The sequence below is a fragment of the Sceloporus occidentalis genome, unplaced genomic scaffold (genome assembly GCF_023333645.1).
Source record: "Sceloporus occidentalis isolate IW3139 unplaced genomic scaffold, rSceOcc1.0.p SCAF_89, whole genome shotgun sequence".
NCBI classification, from domain to species: Eukaryota; Metazoa; Chordata; class Lepidosauria; order Squamata; family Phrynosomatidae; genus Sceloporus; species Sceloporus occidentalis.
In genome coordinates, this window is record NW_028317069.1 from 1,995,355 (window position 1) to 2,014,290 (window position 18,936).

General features: G+C 40.0%; 1 protein-coding gene across 1 annotated transcript in view; it reads left to right on the forward strand.

Annotated features, from left to right (window-relative positions):
- LOC149284692 (SPARC-related modular calcium-binding protein 1-like) overlaps positions 1 to 18,936 on the forward strand; it is a 62,089-nt gene that overhangs the window by 17,797 nt on the left and 25,356 nt on the right. The window contains exons 2-3 of the mRNA XM_089496317.1: positions 8,132 to 8,303; positions 9,028 to 9,140. Of these exons, the coding sequence (XP_089352443.1) occupies positions 8,132 to 8,303; positions 9,028 to 9,140 (285 nt within the window). The remainder of the gene's footprint in view (positions 1 to 8,131; positions 8,304 to 9,027; positions 9,141 to 18,936) is intronic.

Sequence of the window (18,936 nt, forward strand, 5' to 3'; positions counted from 1 at the left end):
TCCATTCATTTATATGTATATAGGTTTTGTCTGCCCAATGATCTACACAGTAAAAACCTAAATTTTGCCTCTGCTATATCACAATGGAAATTTGTCATTGAGATGGGAAAATTCAGAAATTGGTCTTCAAAAGGACCATTTGTTTGAAAATCCTTTAATCCTTAATATTCATTCTTGTGTGGACATTTGGAAAATTCAAGTTATTATCACCTCATCGTTCTACTTTTTCCATGTGATGCGCTCCAGAACATATTAAAGAAACAAAAATTGGGGAAATAGTTTTATATAAACATAAGTGTTAGGCCACGTTCTGTGACCTCAAAAAAAAACCATCGACATTTACAAATTTTTTCCCTTTTTTCCCCCTATTAGAAGTAAATTTGCTTATTAAAACTACTTTTTCCCCATCATTTTTAATTATGTTGGGCATAATAGTATAAAAAGGAACAACCTAACTAAAGTCTCCTCACTCGACCCTTACAAAGGCTGCCTGAAGCGACCAGCTGCCAACAAAGGGTTAAAGTAATATTAAAGGGATGAATAATCAAAAATCCCCAAAACTGGGACTTAAGACACATTAGGTAGGTTTTTAATATGCATACATTTCTTATTTTAAGTTGTACCATCACAAAACTTTTAGCGTGCAGAACTACAAAATGTAGAGTTTTGGTTGTGTCTTTATGCTCAGTTGCTGAATATTTACGTACCTTTAAGCCAAGTTCTTTTAACATTAAGCAGGCATATGTCAGATAAAATAACAAACAAAACTATAACCATATATGTATAAGTTAAGTGTAAAAGTGCTTTGGAATAAAAGTACTAAACAATACAATAAAATGCCTTTTTTTTAAAAAAATCTTAATGCCTACTTGTAAGAAATATAGGTTTATACCCAGAAGGCAGTCATCTTATTCTCACACTGACATCTAGTGGATGGTACTGAAGAATATTTTAAAACGAAAGAACTATACACAAATATAATATAAATACTGGCTATAACATGAAAAATATATAAAAACAAAAAAAAATCACCTTACTTCATCATAAGAAGCAGATACAAATTATTGAACTAGTAAGGAAGACGTCTGACGGCGAATAGATATAGATATACATAGATATAGTTTTTTTTTGTTAAAAAGATATATTTAAAAAATGTGACCACATGTGTTCTGGATTGTATGCTTTGTTTTGTTATATCCGCATGTACAGCAAATCTTGGTTTTTAACCTACCTTATTATAGTCGGTGAGAAAGCAGACTAAGGAGGTAAATGAAATGCAATATTGGTTTGTGTAGGTATCTCTCTGAAGGTATCTGGCATCTGCGAGTTAAGATGCTGCAAGCAGTATTCAATATAGTAGTAGGAGTAGCAGTAGCAGTAGAAGGACATCTTTTTTTCTTTTTTTTTCCTTTTCATTGACCTCCGATTGCATTGAATACTCTATACACTTAGTTTATTAGTTTTGGTATCATGTGTTTTGTTTTATTTAGATTTATACAATTTGAAATATGGGTGTTGGCTCAAATAGGTTGGAAGCCACTATGCTTTTGTAATCGCATTTTGTGCAGTGAGATCGTTTGGGATCCTTCAGGCTATATCTCGTAATCCTCTGTATCAAGTCTTCTTGCAGGAAGATTATATCACCTGGTGAACTCTGTGACCCGGTCAAATAACTCTGCTGTTGTGGACTTCAGTTATCGCAACGGCTTGGACCTGGAATATTTTGTAAACCATGGCACATACAATGTCATCAACACCAAGGCCCAACGCTTACCCTATCACCCCTATATATATAGATATATATACAATCTCAACATAAAAAAGGAGCCTCATGGTGGCATGCACTACCAGCTCAGCTCCATAGGCAATGTTGCCAAGTTTTCCCATGTAGCCCTTTCAATTTGTCTGAAAATAGCTATTTTCGTATTAATTAAACCAGATATAAAGGTGGTTCTTTGGCAAATCTAAATAGGACATTACTAGCTGTGAGATGTGCACTAATGCCAACAGCTGTGGTTCTGGAACTGGTTCTCCTGAAAGTCCTAACTTGGCATGGTGTTAATAGCCTTAATATTTTCAGCTTCTGGAGTATTGTGATATGAAGTCACCACCTCTAGTCGGTGATACCGGTTACCCTGGAATTTTAATGTTTTTTTTAATGTTTTTTAAAATTGAAAGCCCAATGTTTCCTTGTGTATCAGGCTCATGGTAGAAGAGCTTTCTAAACTCTGCTACTGTTGATGCCTAAGGTAGAGTTATTGCCGAAAGTCAACCTGCCACCAGTTGAACTTTTTATTTTGTCTTTGCCAGCTGTAAAACAGTGAAAACAAAAAATGCTTCAGCGATCACAATCTTTTAATTCTTTGGAACAAAGCAAAATATTTTCAGTGATTTTAAAAGATTTATGGGAAGGTGTATACAATGGAAAAGGTGGGCTCGCAAGGCCTCATAACTCACTCTTGGCTGGTCAGTACTTAAAGTTTGGCGTTAGAGTCAAGATTGCTCTTCAGGTATTTTAAGTTGACTTAATAACTCCGGCGCCAGTTAGCACTGCCGTTCATCTTGTGCCGGGAAGACTTGAATTTTGGTATCGGATTTATAACCTTTACGTGGAAGCTTAGCTAAGACCAACAAACTCAAGCGTAATTGTTACGAGAAGTCATTTAATAGCATTTGGGGATCCCTGCCAAGGGTTATACCAGTCTGATGATGTCAGTCCTTCCGTTAATTGAACTTAACATTAGAAGATAGGATCAAAAAAAGGCACCAATCAAACATAGACATGGAGAGGGGGGGAGGTATCAAGGGAGGACGGAATTAAAACAAACGTTCAAAATTGTAGACAGTACACAGAACCCACCTATCACACTGATCGGACCAAAGATAAACACAATAGAGCCAGAACATGTAGCTGCTGATTCATCACATAAAGCTTCAATCAGTGTTCTAAAAAAAAATAAAGAAACATGTCCATTCTTGGTTTTAAGTGCTTTTTCTATAATAGAAACCTTTGAATAATAGTTTCAGACATCATTTTTGATATTTACATTTTGTGTTCCATTATGTGGGTTCCCAGTCTCCGTTGTGAACCTCTTAAAAATGGTCTCCCCCTCTCACTTTCTCTTTGTTTTTTTCCTTTTGCACGTCAAGAAATATAAAGATCTCGCCCATGATAAATATTTAGATTTTTCAATTTAATTCATGGAATGTTCATCAAGCAATGCGTTTCATTTCTATTCTCCTTAGACAGCCCAGATGAAGCTTCATTTTGTAACATAGGCATCTTGCTAGCCTCAAATTTTAGAGGTGTGTTTCGCTGCGTGTGTAGTGATGTCGGTCTATGCATACCAGCCTCATAGGGGCAGCATATATGGTGGTCTAAGACTGGCGGGTTAACAAAAAGAGTAAAGGCATCACAAGGGGTGCTATTTGTGCCCTGGTACCCCTGTAACCTCTTCTTTTTGGCCAAGCCTCAAATGATTGTAGTAGGGGAAGAGGCATGCTTTCTACTCCATTGAGTCTAGCTCAACAAGCATTGATTCCTATCCCACGTCGGCCAGCGCATTTAATAAAAGGGGTGATGGGTCATTTATCCCCATTTCTACCACAAAAATATTAATTACTTTAAACGCACTTCAATCATTTGGCTTGTATCTCTCACGTGAACAAAGGATCTGGTGCCACCTTCGTTTCACTACATAAAACAGCCAACAAAAAACAAGCCCCAAGTTGTGAAACTGGTGCGTACCATTCTGAGTTGAATTTTCAAAGGCTTCTTTTAAGATGGGTTGGTGCATGTCACAATTTTAATGCCTTTTTACATGTAAATTTGCAACATAATGGAATTCACTTTAGAGTTGTATTTTAAGTAGTCCTTAAGTACCCTTTTCCAAAATCCTTGGATTTGTCTTTTGCTAAATTATGACACATAATAATCCAAGGTCAAGGTTTTTGTACAAAGATAAAAACGCACAGTCAGAGTACCTTTCAAGAGTAATTCAGACCTTGATATATTTTGTGTAATGTCATATTTAACAATGTGTATAATTTGTGTGTAATTGATCGTTTTGTCTATTTTAATGATCTTGTGTTCTATTTTCCAAAGTATTTGCGTCCGAGGATGCAAATAAGTGGAATATTACAGTAAAGAATCAAGCTTTAGAACATCCGAGAAATTGATTACTAAAAGGACGGTTCAATGAACATGTCTATAAATGTGATAAAGTGCCTTTGTGAAGAGGGATTGTCAAATGCGGAAAATGCCATTGAAATATTTGGTGATGTATCTGGTGCCACCTTCGTTTCACTACATAAAACAGCCAACAAAAAACAAGCCCTGCATTGTATGGAAACCTGGCAGCGCATGGAAATGTGGAAACAACAAGCGCCAGTATTGTTTACATGTGCGGAAGCATTGTGAGTAGGGTCTGCCCCTTGAACAACGAAGATTTAAACGGCTCAGAAGACCGTACACTCTCTCCAGCTTATTTCTAAAGTGGGATGATAGCTTTCCAAATATCGGTATGCACCGGGTGATGGACCCTCTTTAAGCTCCATACAAGGGCTCTTTTATGATAAATATTGTTTTTCTCCACCAAGTCATTAACATTCCTCAGTGAAATACTAGTATTTATATCTAAAACTATTTTTCAAATGCAAGTATAATATAAGGTTATTTTGCCCTACGAGGTCCTCCACAGCCTGGTAGATCTGAAGGGTTGGCTGGGGGCCCAGTTCTAGCTAGATACATCTTTACCTCTGGCGGTGACCCAGGGCAGGACCCCAAGCTTCACCCTCTGCAACTGCCAACATCACTATAGAGTGCCTGGAGATTGTCCTATCCTGGTGCTCCATGTTCTGCATCACGTGCCTCCATACTCTAAGTTCGCTGAATGGGGATATTAAATATCCTCTGTAGCCAGGTGGCCAAGATGGTGATCTGCCCCTTCCATTTTGAAGAAGGGGAACACTTGCCTCTTTGGCCAAAATACGTCACTGCTCCTATCACTGAATTAACAACAAAAGAAACCTAAACACTAGGATTTATTCACTACAAGAGCAGATGGCAGGAGAGTTTTATCTCACAGACTTGATTTTACATTACAAGGCACAACCATAGAAACATAGAAAGGGACGGCAGATAAGAACCATTAGGTCCATCCAGTCTGCCCAACCTCTGAGTACTTTCCTTAGTACCTGGCCTTATCCTATATCTAGCTTGGTGCGTTCATCCTGCAAAGAACGTATACACCCATTTTAAATACGTAAGAAGACCTGAAAGAGCTTTTTATTTGGCTGGAGATATGCTCCATTGACCTAGACAAAGTTGAGGACTTGTCATGGGCTACGGGAGGCTGTGCTTACTGCTGCTTCCTCCTTGCATTGGTATTAATTGTAAAGGCTGAAGGATGGGTGTCCTACCTTGGAACCCTGCCAATGGCTTAATAGAATCCTTCTATTATGTACCAACATATAAAATATGTTCCAATTCTATTAGATGCTTAATGCTATGACATCATTGATACATTAGATTTTCTTAGCTTAATCTCTAAACAACATTTATATCTATCTACATTATGAAATTATGTCTGGCTCCTAAGAGTAAGAAATTAAATGTTATCTTCAGATTTTGAAAATATTTCAGACAGCTTTGTGAACAACATCCACCTTGTGCTAATTATGATTCTGAGTCATGTTTGCCTGTTGGGTATGCAGCTAGCAACAGTTTACGGAAAAACGGTTTTCATCTACATCAGGGTGTTAAGAACAATGTCAACCCAACTAACCATGTGTGAGGTTCACTGAGATTTCACGGGCTAAGTGTTTATGCACAAATACCATGATTAAAGAGCACACATCAAATATATTGTGTAAAATACCAAGTATGACTTTAATCACAGCTGCCGCTTGTGTTGTAAATATGGCAGGAGTCTTATGAACCCTGACTTTCACAAACTTTCACTTTCTTGAAGAAAGCAAGTTATGAAACAAATCCACCGTGGTTGGTGGTAAAGTTTGGAGAAACTGTAAAATGTAATTACTTGGAGTAGTTTTTGCATGTCCACCAGGCTGAATGTTTATTTAAAATAATTTTTGGGTATAACATTGTTGGCTGTCATATGTCATGGACCGTGGCTGGTGTTTATTGGAGTTATGGAAATCTTTGTCCCTTCATACTCCATGCACATTGGAAGTGGAGGAGAGTTTGGGACCGTCCATTTGTTTGACTGCAAGTCATCGTTATACAGTAGCAGTCAACTTGGCAAAAACTGATGGGTAGAGCAGACCCTACAGCATAGTGAAATGAGGTGGCTCCTGGTAGGAGGTGCTACCTTGAGATACTTTCCTATTTAACAAACAGATGCGTACAGGATGGTGAAATCCGAAACATTGTATCTAGGAGACTAGAACAAACTTGAAGTCCTAGGGCCAGTCTTGCTTATGGAAGAGTTTGTCCTGTAGTTGTGGAAGGACCACCAGCTGGAGGCATGGAGAATACCTTCCAGTCATACTGAAAAACTCAGGAAGATCCATAGTTCCCCCCACAGTTTGTCCATTGCTTGTATGTATAATGCCAGGCATTCTGAAGTGTTGAAGCCACTAGGCGCAGCTGGCACCAATGTTTTCCCATCTTCTACCCATGGAGAAAAATGACAGAAAATATACCACTCTTATGATTCCAAGGGGCTCTAAATCGTTTGGCTTATTCGTGTAGGACAACAGCACGGTTTATCTTAATTTTTTAGTCGTCATTGTGAAGTTGGATAATCCAATTCCTACATTTTGTAGGCTCTCATATATACATTTTGATCCTACAAATTCTCTGTGTGGTTTATAGTAAAATACAGAGCTTATCAGATAGACTACCCGAAATGTATGCTTTCAATAAGCAAATTAATATGTCAACAGTTCTGCTAGAGATATGGACCAACATATTCTCTGATTCATTTTCAACAGTTTTATGGATTATGGCAAAGAATTGGGAGCAAAGAGAGGTCAAAATGACCTGAGAAGCTGCCCAAGAACAAGTACTAATAATTCCATCTAAGGATGTTTTACTTCAGAATTCCAAAAGCAGAATAAATCCTTCAGCACAGGGTTCTGATCCAGCGATCGGTGTTTATCAGCATTTTCAAACTGTACAAATCTTTCACGCCTCAATCTGGCCATCCACGTTTTAGCTGTAAAAAAGGAAGCAGCATTGGAGGATTAAACTGTTTAAGTGCAAAATCTGTTATTCCAATCCTGGAATATTATGTTATCTGTTACGGACATATCACAACCAAGGCACACATTTAATATTAATGTATCAACGTATGTTTTGACCCCTAGAATTTTAAGTCTTCGTCAGGACTTTTACAAACTTAAAAGAACAAAAAGTTACTTTAAGTTTGTAACATGTTAAATATCTATAAATGAAATTGAATAAAAAACTAAACTAGACTATTCAAAGTGCATCATTTAGACACAGTTTGCAGGCTACAGACACAAGGTTGCGTTATGTTAAGTATGTATTGCGGCTAAGTTGCAATACGTACTCCAGCTCCTATGATTCAGACTGGTCTGGTATGTTAAGCATCATGGGAAAGTGAGTAAAACTAGACTGTCAAAGGTTAGCTTTTATATCATTATGGATTGACACTACAGCTGGCTGAACACCATTACATTACATTTATTTATATAGCACCAGCAGATTCCATAGTGCTGTTACAACAAAGTCAGTGCAATAAATTAAAATCACACTCAATAACTAACTGGTACAAAAGTAGAAGAGGACCCTGCTCTTGTGAGCTTACAATCTAGACTAGGGTAGATGTGGCTAATCTTTGCCACCCCGTTTACTGTAAACTAAAGTTTGTGTTGCGTACGTTCATGATGGTCTGTACTACTACTGTTCATATAATTATTCCAATTAATGGGTAACTAACAGTAACTTCCCATCAGGAAACCCCTCTATCGAGCCAACAAAGGTAGGCAATTGGGATGAGGTAAGGAGCTATTGAGGTGGGAGAGGGGAAAGGTTGGGGGGGATATTTTTCCCCTTCAGCAATAAATCCCGCAGACGTCCATGATTGCGGATTCAGTAGACTGTTTACATGCATTGATCCCTTTCTACGTTTTTCTCTTTCAGTTTTTAATAAGTGACCGGGATAGGGATCCTCAGTGCAATCCTCACTGTTCCCGGTCACAACCCAAACCAGTTTGTGCTTCAGACGGCCGGACCTACGAATCCATGTGTGATTACCAGAGAGCCAAGTGCAAGGACGCTGCCCTCAGCGTGTCTCACCGAGGACGGTGCAAAGGCAAGAAAATGTTCATCTACCTCCGATTTGTAAACCATTGCAGTGGCAGCCCATTGGGTTGCTCCTTGACTCCAATACTTTATCTCCTGTTTTTTAAAAAAAAAATTATATCATCTTTAAAATGTGTTCTCCAAACACTGATGACGAAACAGCCTCTGTCTCAGTGTTTCACTATGTGGGACACTTGTAAAAAAGAATGGTAATTAAGCTTACATGATTCACACTTGTAAAGTCCCTCATATCTAAAATGAGTGACCTTTGAAGGATCTATATCTGTTCCCAAAAGTTATGTTTACTAATTTTTAGGGATGTGTGAGGGGTAAAATACAAGCGTCCTTTTCACAACCTTGGTGCAGAACATTGGAGTAGGGAAATAAGACAGAAGAAATTGCTTGACGCTCTTACCAAACATTTACATAGAGTACGAACCAAGATCAGCCTTGACTGTTTCTGAAGATTTAGCCTTCTGACCAGACTGGTTTTCACCTATTTCTCTTGAATCGTTAACACATTTTTAGGTGCCGTGTGGGACAAAATGACCATAGAAAGCTTCTCTACCTGTCGGCAGCAAAACTCTCCTCTAAACCACAGGGTTTAGATTGTGGGTACACGGCATTTGCGTTCTTGGAAGTAGATTATATTATACGGTCAGCTGTTTTATTATACAGCCTCATGGTATATTAACAAATAAAAAGCTCATCAAGTGTTTGTGTCTTCTCCACAGATGCCGGCCAGAGTAAGTGTCGTTTGGAAAGAACTCAAGCTCTTGAACAAGCTAAAAAACCTCAGGAAGCCGTGTTTATTCCAGAGTGCAACGAGGACGGAACATTTACTCAAGTGAGAATTTTCTTCCAGTTTTAAAAATAGCGACAAGTTTTTCAGTGGGTAGTTTTAATTTCCTATGCAGTTTTTTTTTTAAATCCCATTTTTATGTGTGTGGGGGGGTATATATTTTTTTAAAAAAGATCATTTTTATTATTTTAAGCAAATTGCACGCTAGCATAATACACAGTGGTTGACACAGTCTTGCCACCCAACATGACCACATCCATAAGTTCCAGGGTAACGTTACCGGCTCATGCAGTAAGAGGAGATCTAATATGATATACTAGTAAGACTAGTACTAGTCCTAGACTGGTCAACATCAGAGTTGTCTGTCTTAAAGTGCCAAAAGTGCCAGTTATCCACAGTCCGGCAACACTTATCATATAATAATCAGTATGAAGGAGCCAGCTCCAGTAGTTGACCCAGAGAACCTGCCTGTTCACCCCGAGACAGTTGTTATTTCAGCAGAAATGGTAGGGGGTTCTTTTTCTTTAATTTTGTTTTTATTTGGAGTTCTGAAGTCATATAGGACTGAAAAAGAACAACTTGGAATTTCCATAAAGCTTCATAAGTCAGAACGTAGTGTTACTGCTGCAAAGGATTCTAGACAAAATACTGCATTGATCATGTATGAAGGTACGTGGTTTTTAATATGTAAATATTTTTTCCTTTCCACTGTCAACAAATGGCTAAAAACATTTCATAACGCACACCCAGTTGACAGTGTAAAATTGTAAAATGTGTAATTTTGTAAATGGAACATCTGTTGCCAAGTGGCTTGTTATTCTTTTTACAAAATTAGGTTTACCACTTTATTTAAACGGCCTTTTCAATACAATACTTATATAACAATATGTATTTGAAATATCGTTATGAGATCCATACCTCCCAACTGTCCTGTTCTGTATTGACAGCCACAATTGTCTTATATCGTCTATCTGCCCCACCATAATGCCACGTTGTCCAACTTTTACAGAGATTATTGAGTTTAGGGGGCTCCTCAGATCTCTCCAGTGTACTGAATTGGGGAATCAATCAAGGTCTGTGGTTTTGGAGAATAGTCCTCAATTGCAGCTGCCCCCTGCTTACCTATTAAAGTGGGATTCTACTTAAACAGATGGCTTTGTGGAATGTTGGGGGTATAGTAGTCCGATCACATTTTGGCTCGGCCAATAGGAGCACGTTGATCACACTCAGCCGTACAGAATGTTTGCAGCCAGATCTGAACTAGATCCTCTCATGACTTGGCCACCATGCGTTTGGAGTTTTGAGGGATCCCGGGTGGTGAACGTGTTTTCTGAGTCCTGATATTACTGGGTCATTTGGCAGGGTTTCTCTACTGAAAACTGCCAACCTGGCGCTGACTCCACTCGACGCGTTCCCAGAATGGCTCAGACCTAATGTTTGAGTAAATACAGTTTCAGGTACACATCTGGAACCTACCACGGCCGAAATCTGCAAATAATCTAATAGCCTGATATGTTTATTTTACACATTGCCTGTTTGCACTGCTCCGTAACCCACAGTAATCACCGCGATACAATGTTTTCTCTGAGAAGTGGTTTCTCTGTTGGCATGTGTTATGAATACTGTCCAGATGTTCCTTTTGATCTGGGAGAGGAGCTCAAGAGATCAGCCCTGTGTGTTCCTTCGATAAAGGTTACTGAAACCTAAGCAGCATCCGGTCCCCGGAAGACTGAGTTTGTGTAGCAATATATTTGACAAGTCGCTCGTACGGTTGTATACCTGCTTTGTAGACCTGGTTTCTTTATTCCGGACCTCTCCTTCCCTGCCTGCACCCTCAGAAAAACACACAGGTGCATACAGATCGTATAATGAAAAGCATGTAGGAAACTGTGTGAGGTTGCTGGTGGATTGAATTGAAGATGTTGGTTCACCTACTCTGCCAAATTTGACACCTTTGTCACTAAATTCAGAATCCTAATTCCTAGTACTGTTAAAATGCCCAAACCCTTTAATTAATTCTTGTATCGTGTAAAGTTTTGCCTTAGTAATGTTTGCAGAAACATTTGTTACTTCAATAAAGTGTGTGGTGCTGTCGGCTAGTGGCCCACCGGGCATTCACGTAGTGTGCCAGATAGCCAGCCCAGGCTTGTAGGTAGGAGACTTTTCAGTTGAGTTGTGTTTCAGCTCCTTGACGTCACTATACATCATGAAGGTCCAACCCCAACGAGCTTCTGCTCCAGGAAGAGCTTGGCTGGTTAGCATTATTGTGGGTATAGTATGTATGCATAGGGATGAAAGGTCCCTACCCCACAGAGCTTACAATCTAAATCCACAGATTCAATGGGTTGCAATTTGTAGGTTTAAGGAAATTGCTTCTGTATAACAAGCAATTAAATCGGGTGATGCTTTAGAGAGCTTGTCGTAATTAGTATGGTTTTCTGTCTGGTTTAGACAAGCATGTTGATATTAGAGAGATTTATATTTAAAATATACCCGTCAGGCCCATTACACATTCAGAGTTGGGACTTTTCCTGGATCTTTTCAGCATGCGTAACCCATCACTTACCATTCAACACCACGGGATTAAAACCACAGACAGATTTCTGGAAAGGCTTCATTTCTGCGCAGACAGGGTAACGCCGGTGATATATGGCGAGGTGCACAGCACTGTTTATATAACCCAACGTTATAGCGGCAAGTCTCGCTGAGCTGGTGACAAAGGGAATATTTTTGTCCAGTTTGGGGCTCGCTCGACAAACAGTCCGGCATTTCTGAGTGGGAGATATGATTATTTATGTGCCTCCAAGGAAAATGTGAGATTTTCTGAGAATGAATGCTGCAGTTGTAGTGATTTGTACTCAGCGTTGCCTTCGTTTATTAAGAATCCAAATTCGAGAACAGAAAAGAAAATGTTTTGCGTATTCCACAGCAAGAGAGAGATCAGGATGGAATATATGGGAATAAAAATCTCCCCAAAATAGCTGGCATAAAACACCATACTTTATCGATATATCTGTTATGTTCCAGCTTCTCTTTCTAGGGTACATAAGATTCATGGTTTGAATGGCGGTATCTATTTTATAGAATAATGCCTTTTTATGTATTCATTGGTCATATAGATTATTACCAATGGGCTGTGCCTTCCATGGAACTGGAAGTCAAGTTGTGGATGACTTTTTTGCTAAATATTGGTAACACCTCCCCAGTATTGATAAGAACCTACTTTTGCCCACAGCATTAGTTCATCTGTGGCTGGTCTGTATGAGATGTGGAGTAGTCTAGTTGGCTGTAGATATCTACAGCTTGTCCCACCTTATCTGTTGATCCAGCAAGCCACTGCAGTAAGCTGATTTTAGTGTCATGTTCATGGAGTGATTAATGAACAGACTCACCCTTGTGACATGAAGCACTATTCTGTTGGAAATGTCCATTAACGGGTACACCTGACTGCCACTGTGTTAGAATATTCTTTGTCTTGAATATCTAAACTTCTCCAGTGACCAAACAGCAATCGACACTGATAAGACATCTTGTGGTATACAACCATCACCCCAATTTTCACTTGCCAACCTGACAAGGGCCGTAATCCACCCATTTCACAATACCACCCAAAGCTTTGGCTTCTTGGTTCACATCGATCACATTGTGTGTTTTGCTGAAAAGATCACTGGTCGTCGGCTGCCATACCCTTTTAATGTTAATGTACGACAAGGTATGCATTCTCCCATGGGTCTTTCCAGTCAGACCAACTTTAGCTTCGACTGCTAGCCTCTTTTGGAAAAAAAATAGTGCTTTGTATTGTCATAACATGTAATGCCCTCAATATTTCATCATTTTGTTGTCCTTCTTTAACACCTTCTAATCTACACATACGATACAAGAATCTGTTATTGTTTTGGGGTTTTATACTGCATCTACTCCCTGTATTTCCACATCTTGTTACCACAGACAATTCCCTGCTGATCACCAACACACATCCTCAGAGGGTAGGGCAAAACAGATTTTTTAACCCAGCCTGATTTAAACATTACGTACAGCATTCTTAAACTGGGAAGAAGCTGAGTTAACCAGTGGAATGAAATTTTGGCACGCTAAGACTTTTTGGGTCTTTAAACATTGCTGGAGTGTACCAAGAAGACTTCATTTTAGAGTTGGATTACCTTATTTGTATGGCAGTGCTGGGATTCCAAGAACAAATGTAACTCATGTAATTGTTGTAAATAAAGACAATATAGCTCTAGACTGTATGGTCCTGAGGTTGCGCGTCATTTGTATTGCTGTAGGGACACTATGGTTTGAAGATCTTTTGTCCACTCCCCGAAGCAGCCTTTGCCTTCTGTGTTTTCGTGCATTTACATATAGCTGTCAGTGTTAGGAAAGCCGAATGGCTAAATAAAGGGGATAGCCCTAATAGACATAAACGGCTTAGGATGTGTGTGGGCAAATGCCACTCCCATGCCTAGAGAGTAAACCCTGCCCACGAGGTCTAGTAATTAGCTCTGAATAATAAAGCTACAGGCAGAACTGGAAGAATCCAAGGGATACCCCATTAATGTCTCTTTTCCGGATGCGCACTGTTTGATTTTAAGCTCTGTGCGTATAAAACGTGCGGGACAATTGCTGGTATGGATATTTGTTGAGACTGATGACAGCTATGAGTGTACAAATGGTAACATTACCATATATTTGGACATGGAAGTTGTCTGCAATAGCATTGCAGCCAGGTTTTTAAGTAGTTTTTATAAATGGTATATAGTGTATGTACATATATGTATTTATATAGTTCGCTGTATATTTTTGAAAAGCTTCATGACTTGTTCATGACTTTTTTGCTTTGTGTTGCCTGTAACATGACATATGGAAAACATTTTTTTTTTCTCAATTCCATAAATTTGCCATGCAGGAAAGATTTTCATAAAGTATAACAATTTAATGTGATGATCAAGATGTGTACATAAAGTAAAATCAGGGATCAAACAAGTCTGAAGTTGCATAGCATATTGGATTAGGCAAGTGGTTCATATCTTCCCTGACATATTGTATGTTTCCTATTATATAATGTACAGAGGCTGATGAAGTTCATGTGATCATTGTGTTCATGCTTAGGAATTCTTCAATTGAGCTAACCTTAGATCTGAAAATATGTGCCGATGTTGTGTGCCAGCGTGCACATCTATTTTAAGAGTATTGCATTTAAAGGGACATCAACTAAAAATAATGTTGCATGTAGAGGGCATGATCTACTGATGGGGAGTTAAGTCCTTTCACAAATTAGTTGACTCTGAGATCATTCCCCTATAGCTCCCCTGCCTTACACATTTCCTTCTGTTTCTACACGTGTTAGTGTTACTTTATGGCCGGTAGAACCCTTTTGATACCCTTATACCCAGCGAACATTTTGTGTGCTTAGAAAAGACGGAGATCAGGGGAGGAGACAGATACTGTCCCTCCTAAAGCGGGAACATCTGAAATCCGTTGTTTGTTTTTTGGTTTTTACCTTCCCCCTTAAGTTTTAGGAGAAAACCGTGGTTCAAGCAGGAATATTTGAGGCCCCTTGGCTTGGCTATAGTTATTTGGCTTGTCATAAGAGTAGTGGATGTATGCCTAAATGTTTCAGCAGAGTTTACTATGGTTGAATGCATCTTAAGCATCCAATAAACGCAAGACTGTGAAAATTGTACGTGGATGTTTACAGACCCAATGCTGCATTACGTTTTTATTAACGGCATATGAGTCTATTTTAGTTATTACTAATGGTGTCACACGGGTTTTTCTGTTAATCACAGCAATAATCATAAGTAAGATGGATATAGATGTACCAGCCTGTGAAAAAATTGGTAAAATGAATAACTTTTTATTGGGCCAACATTGAAAAAAATGCAAAGTTACATAAGCGTTTGGGGCTGCGGTGGTCTCCCCTTTAGATGAAATTGTGTAACGCAATGTATTGTGAACTAATTAAAATAAAAATTATAACAAAATATATTTGATCATAGCTGTGTTACTATTTATCCACCTGCATTTATCAAGCAATAAATACATGGACTTGATAAGTAAGGTTGATGCTCTTGAAGTTCAAAGCAATGACATGTTAAGAATTCTTCATCAATGCCATTTCCATGCCGAGGGAATGATATTGAGTTTGCGCCAGGAGACTGTTCGCTCCTCGTGGGTGGGACCGCCACTCACTGTTGAAGGATAAACTTTTCACACTTATAGTCACCCTACGCATTTGAAGGTTTTCAGTGCTTGTATCAGGGCTCCATAGCAGGGGCGCTTTGACTCAAGAGGAGCATAAATGTAGACATTAAAGGCAAGCCTCTGTTGTGTAGCTTAGTGGCATTAGTAGCAGAGATCTCAGACCTCACCTGTATTGTGTACAGTTCTGGATACTCCATCTCCAGAAGGATGTAGATGTTCTGAGAGAGAGGGTCTCTACATGTATAACTTGGTGAGAAGAGTTAGAGGGGATGTGATAGAAATATTTAAATACACAGGACTAAAGATTATTTCAAAGGAGGAGAGAGGTTACAACAAAAGGCCATAGTCTAAAACTAAAAGGTCAGAGGCTTAGATTTATGGAAGGTTTACGTCACTGAGAATGTTTTTAGATATCCAAGTAGAACATCATTTCAATAGAAGTGGTAGAAGTTAATGTGTGACAAACCATGAATGTACTAGGCAGATGGAAAAAATAGGCAGAAAGTATGGCTTGCTATTAAATTATTTTACTATATCAGGTCTTCATGCATTCTTGCCACCTGATGATCATATTTATTGTAAGCCAATGAAACTGTACTAAAAATGTTTTGCCAGAAATAGCATGGGTTCTATAATAGAATAATAATTGTTCTGAAAAACATGAACTGTTATACAAATCATATATCACACTAAAATGTATTGGGAACCCAAATATATATCAACTTTGGTGTGATGGACAAGGAGCAAACATGTGAAAAATGCTGTTAGTCTTGGACACACCTCATATGATTTTGGCATTCACGAGAAATGATTGCCTTGCAAGTGAGCCAGACCCAAGACAAACACTTACTGCTGTGATTGTAATTACATGAAGATCACATCTTATGTAAAATATTCAGACCCTATGAAAGGCAACATAAAGTGTCTGGAAATTCTTTGCCACCTTAGGGAGATCGTGGGGCCAGCTGTCAAACCAATGGAATTCAGGCTGCAGATTGAAGGAAGCTTCATAAATAGAGACCCGAGATGCCTTGGGATGTCTTTGTTTCTCTGAAATTTTATAGCGTCTTATTTTCAAGTAATTTTTTTTTATGATAGAGCAGAAACCTTTGAGCAGAAACCTTTGATCAGAAACTTTTGGTGGTTTGTGTGTTGGGTTGGAGAAGCCTGTCACACAATAAGGATAGTAGACCCACATGCATGTCTGCGACACTAAGTGATTTAGCTCAATTTGGGATACTTTACGTCTTATATTTTTTCAACAGTGTGAAAAGTGACAGTTACTTGTGTTTTTATAATGCCAAATACCATTACTACTTTGGTTTATACATTTTCTTTGGAGCCTTAAGTTAAGCCATTGGTTACACAGTAATTTTCGTTGAAGTGCCCATATGCAGTTGGTAGCATTATTATTGAGTGACAAGCTTGGGCTTCCCAATGGTAAGTGAGTTGTGTGTGTGTGACTGTGTCTCTGGGTATGTTAGTGTAGTGACTGTGTGTGTGTCTCTTGGTATGTTAGTGTAGGGACTGTGTGTGTGTGTGTGTGTCTGGGTATGTTAGTGTAGGGACTGTGTGTGTGTCTGGGTATGTTAGTGTAGGGACTGCATGTGTGTGTCTGGGTATGTTAGTGTAGGGACTGTGTGTGTGTGTCTGGGTATGTTGGTGTAGTGACTGGGTGTGTGTGTGTGTGTGGGTATGTTGGTGTAGTGACTGGGTGTGTGTGTGTCTGGGTATGTTGGTGTAGTGACTGGGTGTGTGTGTGTCTGGGTATGCTGGTGTGTGTCTGGGTATGTTGGTGTGTGTGTCTGGGTATGTTTGTGTGTGTATGGGTATGTTGGTGTAGTGACTGTGTGTGTGTGTGTGTGTCTGGGTATGTTGGTGTAGTTACTGTGTGTGTCTGGGTATGTTGGTGTAGTGATTGTGTGTATGGGTATGTTGGTGTAGTGACTGTGTGTGTGTGTGTGTGTCTGGGTATGTTGGTGTAGTGACTGTGTGTGTCTGTCTGGGTATGTTGTAGTGACTGTGTGTGTCTGGGCATCTTGGTGTAGTGACTGTGTGTGTCACTGGGCTTGTTGGTGTAGTGACTGTGTGGGTCACTGGGCTTGTTGGTGTAGTGACTGCGTGTGTGTGTGTGTGTGTCTGGGTATCTTGGTGTAGTGACTGTGTGTGTCTGGGCATGTTGGTGTAGTGACTGTGTGGGTGACTGGGCATGTTGGTGTAGTGACTGTGTGGGTGTGTCTGGGTATGTTGGTGTAGTGACTGTGTGGGTCACTGGGCATGTTGGTGTAGTGACTGTGTGGGTGTCTGGGCATGTTGGTGTAGTGACTGTGTGGGTGTCTGGGCATGTTGGTGTAGTGACTGTGTGGGTGTCTGGGCATGTTGGTGTAGTGACTGTGTGGGTGTCTGGGCATGTTGGTGTAGTGACTGGGCATGTTGGTGTAGTGACTGTTTGGGTCACTGGGCATGTTGGTGTAGTGACTGGGTTAGTGACTGGGCATGTTGGTGTAGTGACTGTGTGGGTCAGTGGGCATGTTGGTGTAGTGACTGTGTGGGTGACTGGGCATGTTGGTGTAGTGACTGTGTGTGTGTGTGTGTCTGGGTATCTTGGTGTAGTGACTGTGTGTGTCTGGGCATGTTGGTGTAGTGACTGGGTTGGTGACTGGGCATGTTGGTGTAGTGACAGTGTGGGTGACTGGGCATGTTGGTGTAGTGACTGTGTGGGTGACTGGGCATGTTGGTGTGGTGACTGTGTGGGTGTCTGGGCATGTTGGTGTAGTGACTGTGTGGGTGTCTGGGCATGTTGGTGTAGTGACTGGGCATGTTGGTGTAGTGACTGTTTGGGTCACTGGGCATGTTGGTGTAGTGACTGGGTTGGTGACTGGTCATGTTGGCGTAGTGACTGTGCGGGTCACTGGGCATGTTGGTGTAGTGACTGTGTGGGTGACTGGGCATGTTGGTGTAGTGACTGTGTGGGTGTGCCTGGGTGGTATGCGAGGGGCTGTGTAGGTATGGTGGGGGGGTGGTGTAGGTATGTTGGGATGTGTTACAGGGTCACCGTACCCAAGGTTGGGTACCACTGTTTGAGGGCTGAGGAATCACCAGTCAGTACCCTCATACGGATAGCTCCTGCTATCCACGGATCAGTCAGACCACCATTCGTGCAGTAAAACAAGAACAACTTTTATTACAAACACAGAACTTATATAGATCCTTAATTCTATTAACATTCCTTTAACAGACGTTCTCAATGTACACGGAACCCAACCCCAAATCCCATCAGCTCGGGAGGTACACAATAGATCAGGTGAGGGGATTAAGGAATACAATGGGTTTCCCCGCCAGTGTTATGCCCCCTGTATTGAGGCTGTCATCTGGACAGGGCTGTACTGGCCCTCAGACAACCTGACTTTGAGTTCTACGAAAATGTCTGCATCTGCAGTTTGTTTTGCAATTGAATTGTTCAGGTTATAGGCATACCTCTCCAGGAGGTATGGTTATCGGTCACATTAAAGGTGGAAAAAGTTCTGACATGATTTATCTTTGTCTCATTCTTGAACATCACGAGAACCTGGCATTTTAACAGGAGGTGGGAAGACTTTTTATATCCAGTGTGTGTGTGTGTGTGTGTGTGTGTAGGTAT